Below are 25,880 nucleotides of genomic sequence, written 5' to 3'. Positions count from 1 at the left end.
CCGTTCCATTCTAACAGATACCCAGAGGGTTTTTCATGGAATAGAAACACCATAATATGAATCAAATTAATTTAGCAAGTACCAGTCAAAAGTTTGGACACACCTACTCATTCCAGGATTTTTCTTTATTTATACTATTTTCTACATTGTAGAATAATAGTGAAGACATTACAACTATGAAATAACACATATGGAATCAGTTCTTACAAATTCTTATTTACAAGGACAGCCTACTCCTTCCTCCCCAATGGGGATTTGAACCCCGGTCTCCCACTTGCCCCGCATTCTGTAGTACAGACATGGCCTGCTCTCCCTTATGTTAGGAATTAGGCACTTTCCCATGTTTACTACAGTATGTATTGTAGACTGCACAGTAGCCTAATAAACAAATAAACACATTTCGTTAATAAAATAATGATAAAAAATCTTTCAAAATGCAGATGTTGATTTGGTTATGGATCATAACGAATTACTATGGGAGCAAATATCACTGATTTACAGAAATATTGGAACAAAGTTGTCTAATGAAGGCAAACAATTTAGAATACTCCGATCCTGTAGTCTACTTCCGACCGTCACATTGTACAGCGCCATAGAAACCCAGAGGGTTTCGTTTTTCATTTTTCTCTGAATACAAACCCCATAATATTAATATAATTAATTAAGCCAAATTTCATCAAATCAATCCCATATACTATGTTATTACAAAAAAGGTTTTAAATTCTCTGGTAATGCCAATACGGAGAACTATCAAATGCTTCTCAAAGATGCCCTCTGGTGGTCAAACTAGCAATAACTTACAATGGCTGAATTAAATGACATGCCACAGAATGCTGTAGTGTGCCGCAACTTTTAAAGGAGGAACCACTGTACCTAATCTACCTTCAACCTTCAACCTTCAACCACACACATGGAGAGAAAGAATGAGAGATGGAGAGGTACAGACACCACTTTCTCTTTTCCTTCTCTTACTCTTTCCCCCTGCTTCATTCATCTCCCCACACCACCTGCTCTGTCTCTCTTTTTCTGCTAACTCTCTCTCTGCTTTTCTTTCCCCACAGCGCCCAACTCCTTCTTTCTGTGTGATTGCATATAGGCAGATAGGCAGTGCTACACAGCTCTGGGGATAAGAGAAGAGAGATGCCCTTGATTTCACCTTCTGTATCTTTTCTCTCTCTGCCCTCAATCTCTCTTTCCTCTATGGTCTTCATCTCTCACTTCCAGTCTTCTCTCAGTTCTGAATATTTCTTAATTCCATTCCTTTCCTGATTGAGCTTGTTCCCTTTCTTCCTTCCCTTTCTTCCTTCTCTCTATCCACTAATATTCTTCCTTTCACTCTCCTCCTAAATGTGTCGAGTCCCTTCATTCATCCCTCACTCTCTCCACTGCGCTACAAATCAGTTGTCTGTGCTGGTGCTGCGGTCCCTGGTTCCTCTGTGTATGTAACTCCTCGCATGGCTCTGGGCTCCCTCTGTCAGACTCACTCTCTGGATGTGTACATCGCTCCCTGACAGCTGACAATACCCATTTTTAGGCACTGGGACTGGGAGGGAGGATATTCTGTATAAGGAGTCAAGGTATGGGTGTATAATGATGCTGGGTGAGGCTGCAGGTGCAGGTGGATAAAGAGCTCATTTGAATCATAATGTGGTCACGGTGGACTGAGGTCCCTGAATTACCATACAACTTTAATTAAAACTCAGACTCAAATAGTCACCTATCCCTTTTAATAGTCGGGCATCAGCACACATTTCAGCAAATAAACGCCGGTTTCAAATAAATGCCGGGTGTAAATGAATTGTTTACGAGGTTAGCATGAATTCTTTACAAGCTTTAATGTTTGATTTGTTACATTAAGGACTCAAACGTTATGGCAATAATTTGTTTTTATTGCCAGTAAGAAACTGCTAGCCATTGGCTGGAAACAGCGGAGAACTGCTAGCTAACTTGCAAACACAAAAACAGTCAACAACTTCGGGTACAGACCTCCAGAAATCGGCTGATCCCTTTCTAGTGGTGCAAGTAAGAACTGCTGAAAAAATGCACATTCAAAGAGGAGAATAATTATTAGGTCAAGGACCTTTTTAGAAATAGAGGCATACTAAGATAAAAGAAACATGTCACAGTGTGTAAATGATAACACATTAGAACAGGAAAATAAGAAATTAAAAATTAAATGTTGGAAGTAAATGCTGGAAGTAAATAATGAACTATGCTAATGAGCAAAAGCTGTGTGCATTAAGGAAATAGATGTCTGGGTCAAATTGAAACCTGTCTCTAATAAGCACCTGTTGTGTTCAGCGATTTAAGCAATTGAGAGTGTCGTGTCTGTGACTACCATTAAATGTGAAGACTATTTTATCAAATTAATTCTCTGTGTAATTATGTGATTAAACTAATCTTGTCTACTTTAATTAACTAGGAAGTTGGGAAAATGTTTATAAAGTCTCTATTTCCCGAATCAATTCCTCAGATATTTTCATATCTTATCGATTAGTCATTCTCATTAATGTATTATTATTACCTCATCAGTTCTCATTACTGAATGTCGCAAACCCTTGCATATCTGCACAAACTCTAGCCTAAATCATGAATCAGTGATGTATGAATTGGCTTAATTATTTATTTACCAACTAACTAAATAATCACAGAAATACATAACAAACAAACAGTAGATACTGGTTACTAACACAATGCATTGATAGGTCCCTAGTGGGCTAAACTGGTATGATTGGTTTGGTAGACAATGGAAAGGGGTGGGGACAGGAAAAGATCGGGAGAGACTAAATGGATTCACTACACACAATTGATAAATACATTAATTGAAATGCTCATCCTTTGCACATGAATGGCCGCTCATTCAAGAATAATTGCAATGTATATATTTACGCCTGTATTTCGATGTTGTCTTCTTTGTTGAAATCGCCGGTCCATCTGTCGGAGAGTCAGTTCAGCAGAGAGTCTCTGGTTAACTTCCCCAGAAATAATGTCTTTCGTAGTTGTAGCTTTCTCAGCGGCTCTGGGTAGTGTCTGTTGTAATGGATACATCAGGCGTACAGATGGTTGTTGCATAGAATAGATGCGGTTGTCGATATTCTCGTACTAGACTAACGTAATTTCCAGCTGCAGACTAGTAATTATACATCTAGGATTTGCACTTATTCCGTAGTGATCGAATCTAGAGTTGAACTATTTCCAGCCGTGTAGCCAAAACTACAGCTGTATGGTCTGTGGCCATTTCAACATGTCGCGTCAGCTCCATATTTTCTGGTCTAATGATCTATAGCCATTCCAATGTGGGGACTCTGTCCCGGCGTTCTCTGACTTAATATACATTTTGTAGGAAATGGGTTTTATGATGCCCAATGTGATGTCTGGGCTCACGGGGGTGTGGCCCTGACAAGTTAAACTTCATTTGAAAATCCATACTCTCATTTAGAAGGTTAACATCACATTACATCTTTTCACAAATAGTTTCATGTTTAATCACATACATTTCACAATATTTAAATGTAAACCTGACAGTTGGGAAATGTAAACTTTAAGAGATACAGTTATGTGTGTTTCCTGTCCTTCATGAGATCACCAATTGAAACACACTCATCATGACTGTCCCTTAAGTGTCCACGGACCACTCCCACATTCTCAAAAAAATAAATACTGTTGAATTATTCCAACTTTTGATGTCCAAGGGTCTCTCTGTGTTCCACAGTTTACATTCCATTCTCGAACACTGCAGAGCATAGAGGCAGTGTATTTTATGACCGCCATAAAACAGACAACTTCCTGCTCTCTCCCTCTACGAGAGAAAGCGCGTGCTGTACATTTACATTTACATTTAAGTCATTTAGCAGACGCTCTTATCCAGAGCGACTTACAAATTAGAGCGGACCCACTGTAACCTGATCCTTCAGATCGTCACAGGAGAGTTATGACAAGAGCGATAGTCAAATCTATCTACATATGTTTGGTAGTGAGCAAGTTTCCGGTTTCAAAGTTTAATCGCCAAGAGCACGGGATACAACAGGTGTAAAACAGTACAGTGAAATTCATACCTTTTTTCCCCAACAATGCGATGATAATAATAATAATCACATAGATAATAACAGAAATGAGAATAAAGAACACACAAGAACTATGATGCGAGTTATAGAAACATGAGAATGTAACCAATTATTCATTTGACTTATTTATCTGTTATTTAACGAGGCAAGTCAGTTAAGAACAAATTCAACAATACATAAAGAGAGACCTAAGACAACAACATAGCACGGCAGTAACACTTGACAACACAGCAACACAATATGGCAGCAGCACAAAACATGGTACAAACATTTTTGGGCACAGACAAAAGCACAAAGGGCAAGAAGGTAGAGACAACAATACAGCATGCAAAACAGCCACAACTGTCAGTAAGAGTGTCCATGATTGAGTCTATGAATGAAGAGTTTAAGATAAAACTGTCCAGTTTGAGTGTTTATTACAGCTCTTTCCTACCGCTGGCTGCAGCGAACTGAAAAGACAAGCGGCCCAGGGATGTGTGTGCTTTGGGGACCTTTAACAGAATGTGACTGGCAGAATGGGTGTTGTATGTGGAGGATGAGGGCTGCAGTAGATATCTCAGATAGAGGGGAGTGAGGCCTAAGAGGCTTTTATAAATAACCATCAACCAGTGGGTCTTGCGACGGGTATACAGAGATGACCAGTTTACAGAGGAGTATAGTGCAGTGATGTGTCCTATAAGGAGCATTGGTAGAAAATCTGATGGCCGAATGGTAAATAACATCTAGCCGCTCGAGAACACCCTTACCTGCCGATCTATAAATTATGTCTCCATAATCTAGCATGTGCAGGATGGTCAGAATCAGAGTTAGTTTGGCAGCTGGGGTGAAAGAGAAGCGATTATGATAGAGGAAACTATACGTCTAGATTTAACCTTAGCCTGCAGCTTTGATGAGAGACGGAAAGTGTATCATTTAGCCATACTCCCAAGTACTTGTTACTACCTCAAGCTCTAAACCCTCAGAGGTAGTAATGAGATATGTATATATGGAGCATAATGTATTTACAGTTTTATTCATGTTTTCAAGTACTGGTGACAAATAATGCATTCCGTTTATTGCATAGATTGTAATGGACACCTATGACGTGTGTATAATACTTCTTTGAAGGGTGTACTGATTATAATGAGCTAATAATAAGCTATATGCCAGCTATGTGTGGCGTCATGTTTGTTGACATTATACAAAGCATTCTGCATGTCACGTAAACATCTGTCAGACCAAAGGTATTATAATGAGGTGATTTTATCATAGACGACACACCCCCTTCAACATGCAAACTGCAAATAGACCAAACTCATCTTCTCTCCTCTTATTATATTCGGTCGACAAAATACAAACGACCCTTGTTGGATAACCTTTGATTTCTATAAAGAGTTTTACTCAATTATTTCAATCAATGTTGAGCTCACCCGTGATCTGATGAATTATAAATATTTATTGTTTTTAGCTAATTAATTTTGTGGTTTCTGTCAGCCGATAGTTATCAAAATATGACCGCTTGTGTTGCGTCAATCTTTCCTCAGTTAGCACAAGTACTAATGTAGCCTACAATTTCCAGTTTGGATGATTGTGTATGCTTTTGCTACATCTGTGAATATCTGAAAGTCACATTCAGGACATAACTTTGTAAGCTAGCTCAAATGCTGACTGTTGCGTCAATCGAAACTGGACATTCTAAATAAGAATTTTAATCACACCATTTTGAGCGTACGCTGCAGGGACCCTGGTAGAATGATCACAACCTTTTGTTGGTACAGTTGAAGTCGGAACTTTACATACACCTTAGCGAAATACATTTAAGCTCAGTTCTCATCCTAGTAAAAATGTCCTTTCTTAGGTCAGTTAGGATCACCACTTTATTTTGTGAAAAGTCTGAATAATAGTAGAGAGAATGATTTATTTCAGCTTTTATTTTTTTCATCACATTCCCAGTAGGTCAGAAGTTTACATACACTCAATTAGTATTTGGTAGCATTGCCTTTAAATTGTTTAACTTGAGTCAAACGTTTTGGGTAGCCTTCCACAAGCTTCCCACAATAAGTTTTGGCCCATTCGTCCTGACAGAGCTGGTGTAACTGAGTCAGGTTGGTAGGCCTCCTTGCTCGCACACACTTTTTCAGTTCTGCCCACAAATATTCTATAGGATTGAAGACAGGGCTTTGTGATGGCCATTCCAATACCTTTGATGTCCTTAAGCAATTTTGCTACAACTTTGGAAGTATGCTTGGGAACAATGTCCATTTGGAAGACCCATTTGCGACCAAGCTTTAACTTCGTGACTGATATCTTGAGATGTTACTTCAATATATCCATATAATTTTACTCCCTCGTGATGCTATCTATTTTGTGAAGTGCACCAGTCCCTCCTGCAGCAAAGCACCCCCACAACATGATGCTGCCACCCCCGTGCTTCACGGTTGGGATCGTGTTCTTCGGCTTGCAAGCTCCCCCTTTTTCCTCCAAACATAACGATGGTCATGTGAACATGGTACCTTCGGGCGTTTGGAAATTGCTCCCAATGATGAACCAGACTTGTGGAGGTCTAAAATTTGTTTCTGAGGTCTTGGCTGATTTCTTTTGATTTTCCCATGATGTCAAGCAAAGAGTCACTGAATTTGAAGGTAGACCTTGAAATACATCCACATGTACACACGGTGTGAATCAGGCCTTCATGGTCAAATTGCTGCAAATAAACCACTACTTAAGGACACCAATAATAAGAAGACACTTGCTTGGGCCAAAAAACACGAGCAATGGACATTAGACTGGTGGAAATTTGTCCTTTGGTTTGGAGTCCAAATTGGAGATTTTTGGTTCAATTCATATAACATTTTATTTGTCATATGCGCTGAATACAACACCCTACACTGAAATGCTTACTTACAAGCCCTTAACCAACAATGCAGTTTTAAGAAAAATACACGTTAAGTGAAAAGTAGATAAGTAAAAAATAAGAAATAAAAGTAACAAATAATTTAAGAGCAGCAGTAAAACAACAATAGCGAAGCTTTTTACAGAGGGTACCGGTAGAGTCAATGTGCGAGGGCACTGGTTAGTCAAAGTAATTTAGGTCATATGTACATGTAGGTAGAGTTAAAGTGACTATGCGTAAATAATAAACAAAGAATAGCAGCAACGTGTCTTTGTGAGACGCGGTGTGGGTGAACGGATGATCTCCATATGTGTATTTCCCACCGTAAAGCATGGAGGAGGAGGTGTTATCTTGTGGGGGTGATTTTCTGGTGACACTGTCTGTGATTTATTTAGAATTCAACACACCTCCAGGCTGGGTAAGGGATATTTTATGAAGAAGGAGAGTGATGGAGTGCTGCATCAGATGACCTGGCCTCCACAATCCCCCGACCTCAACCAAATTGAGATTGTTTGGGATTAGTCGGACCGCAGAGTGAAGGAAAAGCAGCCAACAAGTGCTCAGTATATGTGGGAACTCCTTCAAGACTGTTGGAAAAGTATTCCAAGGGAAGCTGGTTGAGAGAATGCAAAGCTGTCAACAAGGCAAAGGGTGGCTATTTGAAGAATCTCAAATACAAAATACATTTTCATTTGTTTAACACCTTTTGGGTTACTACATGATTCCATATGTGTTATTTCATAGTTTTGATGTCTTCACTATTATTCTACAATGTAGAAAATATTTAAAAAATTAAGTAAAACCCTTGAATGAGTAGGTGTTCTAAAAAACTTTTGACCGGTAATGTATATAAAAACACTCCGGACCCCGACATTGCTCATCCTAATATTTATATATTTCTTAAATCCATTGTTTAACTTTTAAAATTGTGGGTATTGTTGTGAATTGTTAAATATTACTTAGGAACACAAGCATTTCGCTACACCCGCAATAACATCTGCTAAATACGTGTATGCGACCAATAACATTCAATTTCATGCTGTATGCATCAAAACAGTGTCCTTTCTCTACCCATGAGCTAGTCATCTTGCATGCTCTCTATTTAGATAGCTCATCTACATACAACCATTCCACCTTTCTCCAAAATGCGCACACACACATCAGTCCTTCCCACTCTTGTGTTAATGTAAACCTCATCGGCATCAATGGTTCTATTCCTTTAAGAGACCCCCTTTATCCTCTTCATCCCCCACTCACGTACTCCTCTCAGCGACCTCTCTTTATCTCCTTACCCCCCTGCCTTGATTTACAACATGACGCCACCTGCACTCACTCTCTCAATCCCCTCTCCTTCCCTTGCTCTGCGGCTTACTCACTGTCTTTCTCAGGTACAACAGACTCACACAGACCATTACCCAGAATTCCTGCGGTGGAGAGGGGTGTGTGTGTGTGTGTGTGTGTTTGTGTGTGTGTGTGTGGTGGGGGATGAAAAGTACATCTTACGGGAAACAAATCTTAAGCCCTTCCCATAACCGTCCATCTCTCTGTCACATCTCTTTCGCTCTTTTTACTACATCCACCATTTTTCTCTCTTTACCACTTCTTTCCCTATTTTGCCATATAGTTGCAGAACAAGCTGTGTTAATTTATGTATTGTTGTATCATTACAGTAACTCTGTGATGATTAAATGATCTTGTAATGATTATTGTTTGGAGGCTAATTGCACACACACACAAAGACATGCACACACACTGTTGTGTGGAGTCGAATGGCACATACTGCAACTCTCTGCAGCTGGAGATCTCAAACTAACCTGCAGACAGTTCAGCCATTTTAACCTCCGCTGCAGTCTGCAGTACAAAGACTTAACACTCCACTGCTTTTACTGCAGAGCTCAGTATTATGCAGTATAGCTGTGTCTCTGCCCTTCACCTATAGGACCGAAATGGAGCTACAACACAGAAGGCAGGCTTATATTACAAGGAGAGATAAAGCCAGGCTACACTCACCCTTCCAATATGCGTGTGTTTGTGTGTGATAGCCAACTCAGCTTAGCAGAAGCTCAACAGTGCTTGCTACATTGTATTTCGGCATGTAGCTTAGTGGTTAGAGCATTGGGCCAATAACCGAACGGTTGCTGGAATGAATCCCCGAGCTAACAAGGTAAAAATCTATCATTCTGACCCTGAGCAAGGCTTTTAACCCACTGTTGCCCAGGTGCCGAAGACGTGGATGTCGATTAAGGCAGCCCACCGCATCGCTCTGATTCAGAGGGGTTGGGTTAAATGCGGAAGACACATTTCAGTTGAAGGCATTCAACTGTACAACTGACTAGGTATTCCCTTTCAAAGTATTTTGTTTATGTGAGTTTTGTGGTGTTTGTTACACTGGCCGATTTGTTAACTCCTGCACCCCGGTACTGTGGAGTGGCTTGGGACCTGGATATGAGGAGTGTGTGTGTGTCTGTGTGTTGGTCCAACCCGTAACCCCTGGAGAGAGTTGTATGACAGGGTGAACCCGTAGTAGTCCCCGTGCCAGACAGTGTGGAGTCACAACATGGGGGGGAATGAAATTATATCCTCTCTATAGCAGACTGGACTATTAAATCACACGCATCATAACATTTGCACAAAAATGTGGAGGAGGGAGCTGAGGGAAGAGGAGAAGGTGGAGAGATGGATGAAGATGAGGGGGAGGTGGAAGAATGGAAGAAGAGGAGAAAAAGGTGTGAGGGGACCTAAGTGGGACACTAATATAGCTGAAGTGAATACAAGAATAACTCCAAGGCAACTCCACACAAAGCACTGATACATGCCATGCTGAAATATTTAAATTAAGGGACTTTAAGTATTGATCCTGTGAACTAATAAACTGTGGAAGGACCACCAGGGGGCAGGCTGGTCCCACGGATAGTAGCCCGGCATGTGAGTAAAGGTGATCAGAGGCCGTTAAGCACAGCTGACGGTACTAATCACCTATTTTCTTAGCTCTACAAGAGAAAGGAGCGAACCGGCAATGAGGGAGACTGGGGGGGGAAAAAGAGTGATTGATTCTCCAAAGGAGAGGATTTACCTGACGAAAGGGAGAAGAAGAGGACAAACTACCTCTTGGGAATGGCAACCATGCATCTGCACCACCACCCGAAAGGAGCTCTCCACGAACAGACAGCTAAGGCGGTAACACACCAGTGATTTATGTTATAGTTAAAAGTTACTCACTTTGTGTTCCTTATCCCTGTAAAGAAGAAGATTGGTATTATCATTGAGATCATCCTTGATTGTGTGGGAGTAAGGAGAGAAAATACACCTCAATAGAGAACTTTGTGCATTAGGTGGACGAGTTACACGAGGATAAGAAGGAAAACGAAAATCTACCTGTAGACACAGAGGAACCATACAAGAAAGATGGATAATGCTCTACTACAACAGTTGATCACGGCACAGCAGACAACCATAGAACTCATGCAACAACAGCTGAGCAGGCGAGAAGAACCGAGAGTGAAGCTGAGAGCGGCTGCTCACGCCATCTTACCTCGCCTCTCAAAGGAGGATGATATTGAGGCTTTCATCATGACGTTCGAAAGGACGGCCACCTTGGAACAGTGGCCCCCAACAGAATGGGCGAGCGCGTTAGCCCCTCTATTGACCTGGATAGCCCAGGAAGCCTACTATGACATAGACCCCCGCAAAGCTGCTGACTATTGTTGACTGAAAACCGAGATTCTGTCGCAGTACCAGCTGACCGCCCGAGATTGAGCCGTAAAGTTCCATCAACGGACCTATATGGCCGACCAACCCGTGAGGGCCCAGATCTTCGCACTCATACGACTAATGAAACAGTGGCTGGAAACCGGAAATGGAGTAGGACATGTTGTAGAGACTCTCGTAGTGGACAAGATTTTGAAGGAATTACCCATGGACTTAAATTGGTTTGTGAGTTAAACAAACCCCTCGTCAGCAAATGATATAGCCCATGCCGTGGAAACGTACCTATCTACTTGGGAGTTGTTCAAAGGGGACAAGGAAGACCAGGAGGACTCTGGCAAGACCGTTCCCCGATTAACCCCGGCACGTCCACCACTGAAACGACCGAACCCGCTCTGGATGTGGGAGAAGTCATCACCCACACAACAGGTTCGGTGTTATAAATGTCAGTCTCCGGACCGTTACGTCCCACAATATGGCCACCGAGTCATTGCTGCCCGTCCCCACGCACCCCTATCCAAGAGGGCAGGATTGCTCCTGTTGGTTAGCAGAAATAGCCCCAGAGATTCCGGTTCGTATAGAAGGACGAGACATGGTAGCCATTCTTGACTCAGGAAGTATGGTTACATTAGAGGAGCAGATGGTGACCACAGCAACACTGTGTCCTGTATCCATGGAGACACCCACTAATACCCACCATGAGTCTGTCCATTCTCACCCCGAAAGGAAGGTATACAGTCAGGGTGGGGAAAGTACCCCAGCTGATGGTGCCATTGTTGATCGGGAGAGACTGTCCACTATATAAGGAGCATCGACAGACAACTTTACGCACAAAGGGGATCAGGTCTCTCTATCACACGCCAAGGCTTGGCCCACCACAGGGGGGCAAGAAAGCAGACAAAAGAAGAGAAAAGAAGTCCATGCCCGAGTTAGTAGACCTACAAGGAAACGTAGCTTCGGCCTCATCCTCTGGAGGAGAGGAAGAAATACAGACCCAATGCCTCCGACAGCTATTCCAGGAAACCTCCGATGAAGACTCCTGCAAGGGGTTGTACACGATGGAGGAAGGAAGGAGCGACCCAGAGGCTACGGGATATATTTGAAGTCCTGTCAGAGGAGGTCCACCCACGACAGGGATGGAGAACAACCTCTACACCGAGGTCGACCTGCCCCAATAATTAAAGGGACAGTTCAGCATATAGAGACCCAGACCTAGGGGAAGCCATGAGGAAGGTGAAGGTAATCTACGAGAGAAATATTGACGGATCTGGTGAGCCCTCTCTTCCCTACTATGCAGTCAGGCAGGGCCTCTTGTATTGGGTTGTGTTACGAAGGGGGGAAAGCAGGAACTACTAATGGTGACCCAGACCATACAGGGATACTGTCCGACAGCTAGCCCAAGAAGCCATACCTCTTCGCAACATGTCGTCAAAGGGAATCACCAAGGAATTGTTCATGCTGTTCTCCCGGGTGGGCCTTCCCAAGACAATCCTTACTGACTAGGGAACCCAGTTTATGTCCCGGTTGATGAAGGACCTGTGTCCGTTATACCAGGTTCAACAGATACGCACAAGCATATTCCATCCACAGACAGACGTTTTTTGCGAACGCCTGAACAAGATGACTAAAAGCATGTTGGGAAGAGTGGTGTCCAGAGACGACAAAAATTGGGACATGCTTCTGCCCTACTTAATGTTTGCCCTGCAAGAAGTATCACAGGCATCCACAAGGTTTTCCCCGTTCGAATTGCTATATGGCAGACAATGTCGAGGGATCATTGACTTAGCCAAGGAGACCTGGGAGGTCATATGACTCAACCCTGCCCATTCTGGTCGATGATAGAACATGTTAACCTGATGCGGGACTGATTGTCGGCAGACGGGCCCCAAGTAAAGGAGCATATGGAGAAAGCGCAACAGACTCAAGGCCGGGCCTACGACAAGTTGGCGACACCCAGAGAGTTCACTGTGGAAGAGAAAGTGATGGTACTTGTGTTCACGGCCCAACACCGCTTTCTGGCACAGTGGAGTGAACCCTACGAGGTAACGGAGAGGGTCTCTCCGGTCAATTAGCGCATCAAGCAACCTGACAGGAGGAAGAACGTCCAACTCTATCATATCAACCTGTTGAATAAGTACCATGGAAGAGAGGAGGGTGGAGGACAAGGAAAAAGAGGAGGCCCCGCTACAAGTGCACCGTGGCAGAACTCCCCTGCCCGAGCAGTTGAGACAGCTAGACAAGCAGATTATGCAAATCGGCAGGGTATTCTCTCCCTTCCTCGGACAAACAGATGTCCTGTTTCACCATATCCACACCAAACCAGGCAAGAAGGTGCATATCCGGCCTTACCAGATTTCTGAGGAACACCGAGTCATCGCTAAGAAAGAGGTAAGGGAGATGCTTAGGGTGATTGAACCATCTACGAGTGAGTGGTCCAGTCCAATAGTCCTGGTCCCCAAACCCAATGGTAGTATGAGGCTCTACAACGACTTTAGGGGCATAAACACAATCTCTACGTTCAACGCGTATCCCATGCCCTTCGTGGATGAACTCTTGGACCACTTGGGAAAGGCCAAGTTCATCACCACCCTGGATCTGAAGAAGGGATATTGGCAAGTGCCGGTGGCTCTGGAGGACCGCCCAAAGACTGCCTTTCGCCACACCGGAGGGGCTTTTTCAGTATGTGATGATACCGTTCAGACTGCAAGGTGCGGTGGCGACTTTCCAACACCTTGTGAATGCCATTCTACAACCCCGTCAAGAGTATGCAGCGGCGTACATAGACGATGTGGTCATCCACAGCGAGGACTGGGATAGCCACCTCCTGCGACTGCGGGCAGTGCCCGTGAGCCTGGAGGCTACAGGGCTGACAGCGAATCCCCAAAAAATGCTGCTTGGGTCTGTCTGAAGCGGGATACCTGGGATATACCGTGGGGAACAAAAAAATACGTCCACATGCAGAGAAGACTAGGGCAATTCGGAACTGGCCTCGGCCCCAGAAGAAGCAGGATGTCTGAGCTTTCTTGGGAATAATGGGATATTATCACCATTTCATCCCTGGATATGCAACCATTGCCACCACCCTCACATATCTCATCAAGAAAAACCTGCCAAACCGTGTAGCGCGGAAGGAAGAGACGGAAGACGCCTTCCAGTTGCTAAAAGATAGCCTGTGCTCTGATCCTGTCTTGCAGGCTCCCAACTTCTCCCAAGAGATCATTGTGCAGGTAGACGCCTCAGATACGGGGCTCGGGCTGTCCTAGCTCAGGGTGAAGGCGAAGCAGAGAGGCCTATTCTCTTCATAAGTCGGAAGCTCAGTGATCGGGAACAGAGATATGCTACCGTAGAGAAAGAGGCCCTAGCCATTAAGTGGGCCCTCAAATCTCTCCGGGACTACCTATTTGGGCGTAGGTTCGCCCTCGTTACTGACCATGCTCCTCTCATGTGGATGGCCGGTAATAGAAACAATAACAACAGAATTGCCAGATGGTTTCTTGCATTACAACCATTCACTTTCCATGTCATCCACAGGGCCGGATCAAGGAACGGGAATGCGGACGCACTGTCCCGACACGACCAAGGCGGCACGTCTAGCCCCCAGCCCTCCGGTCCGGTCCTGAGAAGGGAGCTATGTGGAAGGACCACCAGGGGGCAGGCTGGTCCCACAGATAGTAGCCCAGCCCGGCATGTGAGTAAAGGTGATCAGAGGCAGTTAAGGACAGCTGACGGTACTAATCACTTATTTTCTTCACCCCTACGAATAGAAAAGAGGGAACTGGCAGTGAGGGAGACTGGAGGAAAAAAAGAGTGATTTTGATTCCCCAAAGGAGAGAATTTACCTCCCGAAAGAGAGAAGATGAGGACAAACTACCTCTTGGGAATGGCAACCATGGATCCGCACCACCACCCGGTGACACACCCGTGATTTATGTTATAGTTAAAAGTTACTCACTTTGTGTTCCTTATCCCTGTAAAGAAGAAGATTGGTGTTATCCTTGAGATCATCCTTGATTCTGTGGGAGTGTTTGAGAAGAGAAAATACCTCAATAGAGAACTTAGTTCAATGTAAGAAAACCTGCTCCAGACTCGTTTATTCCATCTTTCTGCTTTAGAGCAACCTAAAAATTCTTGGTCCGCTCACAAAACATTATTACCTCTTATCCCCCTCCCATCTAGCTTGGGTACCAATGTGTTGTGTTAATGTACAGAGCCAGCCCAGTCCAGTATAGTGTATATATACTGTGCCACATTTTGTTGTGTTACAGCTTGAATTTAAAATGGATTACATTTTTGTCACTGGCCTTCGCACAATGTCAAAGTGGAATGATGTTATTCGAAATTGTTACAATGAATAAAAAATGAAAAGCTGAACGGTTTTGAGTCAATAAGTATTCAACCTCTTTTTAATGGCAAACCTAAATTAGTTCAGGAGTAAGTGTTTAAGTTGCATGGACTCACTCTGTGTGCAATAATAGTTTTTAATATGATTTTTGAATGACTACTTCATTTCTGTACTCCACACATATAATTATCTGTAAGGTCCCACAGTCTAGCAGTGAAATTCAAACAGAGATTCAACCACAAAGACAAAGAACATTTTCCAATGCCTCACTAAGGGTACCCCTTTGAGCATGGTGAAGTTATTAATTACAGTTTGGATGGGGTATCAATACACCCAGTCACTACAAAGATGCAGGCGTCTTTCCTCACTCAATTGCCGGAGAGGAAGGAAACCACTCAGCGATTTCACCATGAGGCCAATGGTGACTTTAAAACAGTTATAGAGTTTAATGGCTGTGATAGGAGAAAACTGAGGATGGATCAACAACGTTGTAGTTACTTCACAATACTAACCTAAATAACAGAGTGAAAAGAAGGAAGCCTGTACAAAATAAAAATATTACAAAACATGCATCCTGTTCGGAACAAGGCACTAAAGTAAAACTGCAGAAATTGTGGCAAAGAAATTCACTTTATTTCCTGAATACAAAACGTTACCACTCTTCATATTTTCGAGGATGGTGGAGGCTGCCTCATGTTATGGGTATGCTTGTCATCGTCAAGGACTAGGGAGTTTTTTAAATGAAAAGAAACAGAACAGAGCTAAGCACAGGCAAAATCCTAGAGGAAAACCTGATTCAGTCTGCTTTTCAACAAACACCGGGAGACAAATTCACCTTTCAGCAAGACAATAATCTAAAACACAAGGGCAAATATACACTGGTGTTGCTTACCAAGACGACACTGAGTGACCTTGTTACAGTTTTCACTTATATCGGCTTGAAAATCTATGGCAAGACTTGAAAATGGCTTTCTAGCAATAATCAACATCCAACTTGACAGAGCTTGAAGAATTTTTAAAATAATAATGTGCAAGTATTGTACAATCCAGGTGTGCAAAGCTCTCAGAGATTTACCCAGAAATACTCACAGGTGTAATCACTACCAAAGGTGATTCTAACACGTATTGACTCAGGGATGTGAATACTTATGTAAATGAGATATATTAGTAATTCATTGTGAAGAAATTTGCAAACATTTCTAAAAACATGTTTTCCCTTTGTCATTATGGGGTAGTGTGTGTAGGCCAGTGACAAATTCACGCAGTAACATAATAAAATGTTGAAAAAGTCAAACGGTATGAATACTTTCTAAGGCACTATATCTAGCTACTTCTACAGCTCTCCTAATCCAAGTTGTAAAAACCCTGCTGGTCAATGGGAAATCGATATGGCGCAGAAGCGTGGTATTGGCCTAATACTACACGCCTTCTCTCTAAGTCCCTCTCTCTCCCCCCCCCATGTCTCCCTACACTCTCTAGAACTTGTTTTACCTAACAGCCTAACCAGGCCCCTCCACTGACAGGCAGACGGGCATTATACATCTCTTTTTCATTACACCACTGTTACATATCACATATATCTGGATATCTAATTTCCTCACAAAGACAGGCCATTGTGTGAGGCAGGGCTACAGTAAGTGAATTAGTGGACAGCTGGTTAGAATGGCTATACTGGGGGCTTACTGAGTCTGCGGATGAGGGAATGTGTGTGTGGAGGGTTTGGTTTGTACAGTGTGGATCTTTGGAGCTGCAAGGATGAAAAATGACACCGTCTCACTGTGGCCTGTTCCTCTAATAAGGCCATTTACACACACACACACACACACACACACACACACACACACACACACACACACACACACACACACACACACACACACACACACACACACACACACACACACACACACACACACACACACACACACACACACACACACACACACACACACACACACGACTGGAATGGGTTTATCCTGATGAGGAATAATCAGTGGTGGAAGTGCTAAAGAAAGGAGTGTGTGAGGATAGAGTGTCTGAGTGTGAGCGTGCGGTTGCCTGCATGCATGTGTGTTTGACACTGGTGTGTGTGTGTTTGTACTTACACTCCTCTTTTAGGTCGAGCTATGTAAAACATGGCGTGTGTATGGTACTCACGCTCCTCCTCCTTAGGATCTAGCTGAGTGACGCTGATAGAGAGGCGGTCCACGCGCTCCTGGAGGGAGTTGACCCGGAAGGAGAAGGAGTGGGCCTCGTTGAACAGCTCCCCAAAAAGATCCTCTGCATACTTACCTGTAGAGCACACACAGACAGAGAACAGACACTTAATACACACACTTAAGTATAATACAGTAATACAAAAATCAAGCATAAAATCAAGCATAATAAAATAATAAACATGCTTACCTAACAGAAAAATGCGGGTACGGAGTGTGTTGTTTAGGTGTGAGTGTGAGCATGTGTGTGTGTGTATATGTGTGCAACAATGTGTTTTCTGAGTGTGTGTATTATTAAGGTGTGTATGTGTGCAGACATTGTGTGTGACTCACTGAGGCTGCTGAGCTGTCGGATGACGTTAGCTAGGGACACATTGGTCACACACTCCAGCTCGTTCTTAATGCCCCGCGGCAGCACCGTGTGGCACAGGTGCCTGGGCTCGATACTCCTCTTCACCAACGGCATCCTGGGAAACCTGGATCTCGGCTACCACACCTGGAGAAAGACGGAGGGAGGGAGAGGGGGGGTTAAAGTTATTACATCGCTGGATACCTCTACCACTACCACACCTAAAACTCAATAGTTGAGTTATATTAAACCTTTAATAATGTACAATTATACAATTACTACTGTACATTTAGGTATATTACTGTACAATTATGTTGCAATTATGTAGTAATTATGGTACAGACTGCTACAAGGCTTCCAACACAGCATGAACTACCCTACACAGAAATAATAACATTTGATTTGATTTGAGCTGGCCGCCTGGCCAAACTGAGCAATCGGGGGAGAAGGGCCTTGGTCAGGTAGGTGACCAAGAACCCAATGGTTACTCTGACAGAGCTCCAAAGTTCCTCTGTGGAGATTGGAGAACCATCCAGAAGGAAAACCATCTCTGCAGCACTCAGGCCTTTATGGTAGAGCATCCAGACGGAAGGAACTCCTCAGTAAAAGGTACTTGACAGCCCACTTAGTTTGCCAAAAGGCACTTAAAGGACTCTCAAGCCATGACAAACAAGATTCTCTGGTCTGATGAAACCAAGATTGAACTCTTTGGCCTGAATGCCAAGCGTCACGTCTGGAGGAATCCTGGCACCATCCCTACGTTGAACCATTGTGCTGACAACATCATGTTGTGGGGATGTTTTTCAGAGACAGGGACTGGGAGACTAGTCAGGATCGGGAGAAAATTAACGGAGCAAAGTACAGAGAGATCTTTGATGAAAATGTGCTCCAGAGTGCTCAGTACCTCAAACTGTGGCGAAGGTTCACCTTCCAACAGGACAATACGGTGGTTTTGGTACAAGTCTCTAAATGTCATTGAGTGGCCTAGCCAGAGCCCAGACTTGAACACAATCAAACATCTCTGGAGAGATCTGAAAATGGCTGTGCAGCGACGCTCCCCATCCAACCTGACAGAGCTTTGGGGAGTTTCTCCCATTCTTCTCTGCAGATCCTCTCAAGCTCTGTCAGGTTCAAATCAAAGTTGATGTGATTTGAACCTGACAGCGTTTGAGAGGATCTGCAGAGAAGAATGGGAGAAACTCCCCAAATACAGGTATGCCAAGCTTGTAGCGTCATACCCAAGATTGTAATCACTGCAAAGGTGCTTCAACAAAGTACAGTAAAGAGTAAAGAGTCCAAAATACTTACGTAAATGTGATAAATGTGATGTTTTTGCTTTGTCATTATGGGGTATTGTGTGTAGATGGATGAGAAGAAAAAAAAATCATACATTTTAGAATAAGGCTGTAACGTAACAAAATGTGGAAAAAGTCAAGGGGTCTGAATACTTTCCGAATGCCCTGTACTTGTAGAAAGCAGAAAGCTTTTCTTACTCAGCATTTTCCCCACTGAAACTGTTTCTCTTCAATCGTGAATCTCCATTTAACGAAATGGGTAAAGAATGCTTCAGAATCTGAGGGAAGGATATGGAGAGAGAGGAGAGGACTGGAGAAGAAAGAGGAAATAAATAAATAGAAGGGAACATTTACAGCGAGTGAAGGTAAAGAAGGAGGCAAGAAAGAATAGGCTCCATTTACAGTAAATGAACCAAGAGGGACATTTAGGCTGAACAGCAGACTAAATGACAGGCTCTTTCTCTGTGAGACAATGGTAGTCTATCATGTCCAACCAGCCATCCTCTCCCTCCCTGACATTAATTAATCATAATGACATTAATGAATCAGCACTGTAATCAAGGAAGACATGTTTGATGGAGTGGAAGCAGACAAGGTGCAATAGGGTGACTGATAAACCAGCTACTACAGGAACTGTCATTAGTACCAACTACTATTCTGTCTTAATTCATCGCTGATATATTTCATTTCTATAGGACTCTATAATGATGTTACAGTCATGGAGCAATTAACATGAAAGTAGTTCAAAAAGTAGTCCATAAGAGGCATTACTAGCACTAGCAACTAAGGACACACTTCTTTATGGGCTAGTAGGAAGCCTGTTAAATGGTTTGTTGATGTGAGTCATGTTACAATCCTCTTAATTGAACTCAACCACCTCCATATAGGGTAATGATCAGCCCTCGTATTTATCTTAGCACGCTTTAAGATTTATAGGATGTACTTCAAACTGTACTGTGACACATTCTTAAAAAAACATAAAACATTATGAGAGCATCATAGTAGCCCAACCCCCACCCAACTACTAGGCTACACCTCCTACCCTCGTCTCATCCCTCCCCACCTCCCTCCTTCTCGATTTCTTATGCATGCACGCATGCAAGCTCACACACTTCCAGTTGGGCCTCCAGTGACCCTGCATGTAGTGACCTTTTTCAGGACCCTGTTTTTTTATTTATTTTTGTATTTAACCTTTATTTAACTAGGCAAGTCAGTTAATAACAAATTCTTATTTACAATTAGTGGCCTACCAAAAGGCAAAAGGCCTTCTGCGGGGACGGGGGCTGGGATTAAAAATAAAACACACATCACCACAAGAGACACAGCGACACTACATAAAGAGAGACCTAAGACGACAACATAGCATGACAGCAACACATGTAAACACAGCATGGTAGCAACACAACGTGACAACTACATGGCAGCAGCACAAAACATGGTACAAACATTATTGAGCACAGATAACAGCACAAAGAGCAAGAAGGTAGAGACAACAATACATCACTCCTGTGTTCCAACGGCACGTTGTGTTAGCTAATCCACGTTTATCATTTTAAAAGGCTAATTGATCATTAGAAAACCCTTTTGCAATTATGTTAGCTTAGCACAGCGAAAAACTGTTGACCTGATTAAAGAAGCAACAAGCTAACACGACGTGCCATTGGAACACAGGAGTGATGGTTGCTGATAATGGGCCTCTGTATGCCCATTGTATGTAAATATTCTATCAGCCGTTTCCAGCTACAATAGTCATTTACAACATTAACAATGTCTACACCGTATTTCTGATCAATTTTATGTTATTTTAATGGACAAATGAGATTCATTCCAATCTGCCAGAATGTTGTCTTCTCTCTTTTCTCCCTGTTGAATAAGGATGCGTGAGAATGGCGTTTCCCTCAATTCACTTTAGATAATTTTGAGATGGTACTCTGAGCACTCATTTTCCTGGAAATCAACTCGTTCATTTCTTACTCATCCCTCTCTTATTGACCGAGGGATGTCCTTCAGGGACATCTTTCAGACAAAACGGAGGAGCATTATCTCCTTCAGTTGCCCTGGACCTTGACAACCCTGATTGGATTCCTTCAGTAAGCCACCAGCACATAGGAACAGAGATGAGAGAATGAGAATAATAAAGGTTGATCTCTCCACAAAGAATCATTACAACTGCAAACACCATTTCCAATGTCCTCTTATTCCTCTTTTTCTTACTCCTCTTCAAATCAGTAGTTTCTTTCCCTACTGCTCCAACCTCCCAACCCCCACCTCAGCTCACCCCATTTCATCCATCTCCACGCTGCTTGGGTGGTGCATCCTACCTGTCACTCATCACCAAGGCAACAGACCATTGGGATGCTGGTCACTACCCCAGGAGAAGAAAAAAAATAGGGAAAAAAAGAGAAGATGGAGTCAGAAGTGTGCATGGAGAGAAGAGATAGGGGGCATAAGAAAGCACAATGTCGAGAGCAGGAGAGAGAGAGAGAGAGAGCGAGAGGGAGGGAGGAGAGGGAAAGAGTGAGCGATCGAGAGGAAGAGCTAGAGAAAGCACAAGATCGAGAGCAGGAGAAAAAAAAGAGAGTGAGAGAGGGAGACAGAGTGATCAAAAAGTCTATTGTGCGACATAAAGGGACTAGTGGAGGGAGTGTGTGCAGCACGTGTCTGTATAATACAGGGTCCTCCTCTCTCTCCGCTCATTGCTCTCTGAACAATATGGTAAAGAGAGGAGCTAATGAATACTAATGGAAAATTAATTTACTCACATGGCAGCACAATGGAACACAGGGCCACACAAGTGGTCAGGTCAAGGGCCCTTATACAGGGCAGACACAGAAAACAGACACGCACCCCTCATTTAAATTTTTATTTATTTTATTTTACAAATCGATACTTGGAGTCACAGTATTGGCATAAAAAATATTGCGATACTCTACTGTATCAATGTTTTTCCCCCATCCCTAATGTTTCTACCCACCTCATGTCTCTAGCCCCCACTCTCCCCTCATTGCACCCTCTTTTGGTTGTTTAACTTACTCACAGATGAGTTAACTGTGTGTGATATAACCACCCAGCAAGCATTATCCCATTGTGTATTTAGTGGGCAAGGTAGGAATTGCTGACACCATTCAAACCGAGAGTTCGGAATTTTAAAGCCAATTATCACACGTTATTGTTATGCAAACATTACTACGAGTGTTTAAGTGTTCTGTTGTGTAATGTCAACATAAATGTATCTTAAACTGCCAATGAGTACGTTGACATGAACAGTAATAATTCAGTAGGCAGATTATGCGATAGTCCTGTAAACATCTTACTATGCTTATGTTAATCGGTGTAAGGTCAAAATCGAAGTAAGCATCATTTTGGAACAACTATATGTATGCGTATCAGAAATAGTTTTCACACACAAACTTTACATGTCTGAACTCAGAATCACATGTTTGCTGTGGTACAACATTTTCTCCATTTATCAAAGTGCCATCAGGTAGCCTGATTTAAGATGTGTCCATGTAAACAGGATTATTAGGGAAATCATTATACTTGCAAAGTATGTACACATTTTAATCAAACTATTATATTAATCTGACTATCCACAATAACTCACATTATTGTGTGCATGTAACCGTACTCAATGATGAAGTCTGTAAAAAGATAAATGCATGTTACATAAGATGAACGTTTAAGTTAGTGACAACTTTGTTGTCATTCTGATGCAATGTTATGGGCAGCTGATCCAAAAAGATGGTCTTATTTCAGGCAAAGTGAGGGCTCCCAAACTGGGCCACACTGGGACAATGCCTTGCGGGCGCTTTTGTGGGAAGCCTACGTGTGTCCAACAATTTTGCCCGCATTGGGCCCACATCATGCCAATGTGGACATGTTTGCTGGAGAGCTGCAGGCTCCGACATAGATCAAATGCGCTTACGCCTGGTCTCAATTAAATAGTCTGCAGGCTATATGTATGGGCAAAGAAGCACGACACAGTTGTCTTTCCATGGAAATGAACTTGCTAAATATGATAGGCTCTGACATTGACTGGAAATAAATATTGAGAACACATTTGTCTGCCTGCAAATCGTCTCACTCCTATCAAAGTTATGCAAAACGTAGGTCAAGTAAGTGTCTACTCTCCTATTCTATTTCGCCCCAATGCTACTCTCTTTGAAACGACATCCACCCTATTGGCTGATATAGCCCAATAATATGATAGCCTAATAAACCATACAGCGTTTGAAAAGTATGTGGACACCTGCTCGTCGAACATCTCATTCCAAAATCATGGGAAATAACATGGAGTTGGTTCCCCGTTTACAGCCTCCACTCTTCTGGGAAGGCCTTCTACTAGATGTTGGTATTGCTGTGGGGTCTTCCATTCAGCCACAAGAGCATTAGTGAGGTCGGGCACTGATGTTGGGCCACTAGGCATGGCTCGCAGTCGGCTTTCCAATTCATCCCAAAGGTGTTAGATGGGGTTTAGGTCAGGGCTTTGTGCAGGCCAGTCAAGTTCTTCCACACCGATATCGACAAACCATTCTGTATGGACCTCGCTTTGTGCACAGGGGCATTGTCATGCTGAAACAAGAAGGGGCCTTCCCTAAACTGGTACCACAAAGTTGGAAGTACAACATTTTCTAGTAATATCATTATATGGTGTAATGTTAAGTTTTCTCTTCACTGGAAATAAGGGGCCTAGCTCAAACCATGAAAAGCAGCCCCAGACCACTATTCATCCTCCAGCAAACTTTACAGATGTCACTATGCATTGGGCAGGTAGTGTTCTCCTGGCATCCACCAAACCCAGATTAGTCCGTCGAACTGACAGATGGTGAAGTGAGTTTCATCCCTCCAGAGAACGCGTTTCCACTGCTCCAGAGTCCAATGGTGGTGAGCTTTACACCACTCTAGCCGACATTGGCATTGCACATGGTGATCTTAGACTTGTGTGCGGCTGCTCGGCCATGGAAATCCATTTCATGAAGCTCCCGAAGAACACCTGGTGTGCTGACGTTGCTTCCAGAGGCAGTTGGGAACTAGGTAGTAAGTGTTGCAACTGAGGACTGACAAAAAAATTGTTTCCCTTTTTTAAGGAGTGGATCAGCTTAATATTGCGCAAAGAATGTTGCTTCCATCAATGTAATTGTCTGCAGAATTTCCAATCCCCCATATATTTTTGGGGTAAATATATATATCCATACACACATGCATACATATACACATATATACATACACAAACCTATATAGACATACATACTTTTTTAAAGAATATACCTTATACCTATTATTATTTCCCGCAAACCCTACCACCCTTCCCCCAATTGGAGTAAACTGATATACACGTTGGCTTTTACCTTCAATTTATACATCTTATACACATTTTACAGACACAGTCTATTTTACAATAGTTATTTTTTGTTTGTTTTTAGTCCTTCCTCTATTTCTGATGTCCATCCAGTTTGATTTCTATTGTAACTGTGCTATTTCACAAAAGTGATGAATCTATATACATTTTACAGACCCCGTACGTTTTACATTGTTTATCATGTTATTAGTCCCACCCTTCAGCTCCATTCAACCCCTCCCATCTATCTCTCAACATCATCCATTTCGGATTTCTATTTGCCATACATTTTTCAACTGTGCTGTGATGCTTCACAAAATAATTGAACCTTTCTATTCTCATAGCTTCTACAGATTGTAAATTAAAAATACACATTTTTGCTAAAATAATTATTATATTATTGATTGATTGACTATGGCTTTTCAAATCTCCCAGTATTGCTATCTGCAGCGTTAGTTCTAGGCAAATGTTGCAATTCTTCAGCCATTCCTGGACCTGTGACTAAAAACGAGCTACATATTGACAATACCAAAATAAGTGATCTAAGGACAATCTAAGATTGTATCCCCCATATATATAACATTCTATTAGTTGCAAGAAATTTGTATAGTAATTTAAATTGAAAAAAAGTTTTGAATCTGGCGTTGTTTTGCGTATCAATTCATAAACCATGTGCCATGGAATGGGTACATCGAAAATATCTTCCCAACTATTTTGCAATTTATATGGCAAAACTGTCAGTTTTTTGGTCCTTAAATGAAATTGGTATATGTTTTTATTTATCACACTTTTCTTTAACCATTTATGTTCTTTAATCCAGGGCCGACATACAAGTTCCTTACTTTTTTCCCCTTCTACTTGGTTGTAATTTTGGGTAGGAGCAGACATTTCCATATGTCTGTGTTAGCTGCATGTGTGACATAACTCCACCAGTCCTATTTATGATATCATTCACTAAAATTGTACCTTTTTTAAACATTTCTTCGAAAAATAGTAAAAAAAAAATATATTGGTATATTTGAATTTAACCACAATATTTGTTGTATTATTTGTTCTGTCTTTTCAGGTGGATTAAACTGAAAATGCAACCAACCTTCTAAGGCTTGTTTAAAAAATAAAGATATTTTGGAGATTATTTCCTTTTCAAACAACCGAAAGTGGTCAGGCTTAATCTGAATAAAGGGAAAAAGGCCCTTCTTGAACATAGGATGAGACATTCGTACCAATTTACTAGAGAACCAGATTGGATTTAAGTATAACTTTTGTATGACTGATGCCTTTAGTGAGAGGTCTAATGCTTTAAAATTGAATAATTTCTTCCCCCCGAATTCATATTCGTTATATAAATAGGCCCTTTTAATTTTATCTGGCTTGCCGTTCCAAATAAAATTGAATATTTTTTGTTCATATAATTTAAAAAGCAGGTCACTAGGTGTAAGCAAAACCATAAGCAAATAGGTAAACTGTGATATGACTAAAGAGTTAATCAGGGTGATTTTTCCACAAATAGACAGGTATTTTCCTTTCCATGGTAGCAAGATCTAATCTATTTTTGCTAACTTTCTATAAACATTTATTGGAGTGAGATCAATTCTTTCTTTTGGGATTTGTATACCGAGTATGTCCACACAGAGAGGATAGCAAAAGTATCTAGATCCTCTATGAGGCCGTGGAGAGATTAATTGTGGTTTTAAAAGAA

The 25,880-nt window shown here is 42.3% G+C and overlaps 1 protein-coding gene across 1 annotated transcript in view; it reads right to left on the bottom strand.

The window, feature by feature from the left end:
• Positions 1 to 25,880, bottom strand: part of LOC115108040 (actin-binding protein WASF1) — a 149,585-nt gene that overhangs the window by 58,068 nt on the left and 65,637 nt on the right. Inside the window, 2 exon segments of the mRNA XM_029631928.2 lie at positions 17,141 to 17,275; positions 17,533 to 17,695. Coding sequence (XP_029487788.2) covers positions 17,141 to 17,275; positions 17,533 to 17,665 — 268 coding nt within the window. The 5' untranslated portion in view covers positions 17,666 to 17,695.

Source organism: Oncorhynchus nerka, linkage group LG24, assembly GCF_034236695.1.
Source record: "Oncorhynchus nerka isolate Pitt River linkage group LG24, Oner_Uvic_2.0, whole genome shotgun sequence".
In the NCBI taxonomy this organism is placed as follows: Eukaryota; Metazoa; Chordata; class Actinopteri; order Salmoniformes; family Salmonidae; genus Oncorhynchus; species Oncorhynchus nerka.
The sequence above is the reverse complement of the archived record's forward strand: the minus strand, read 5'-3'. Positions and strand labels throughout refer to the sequence as shown.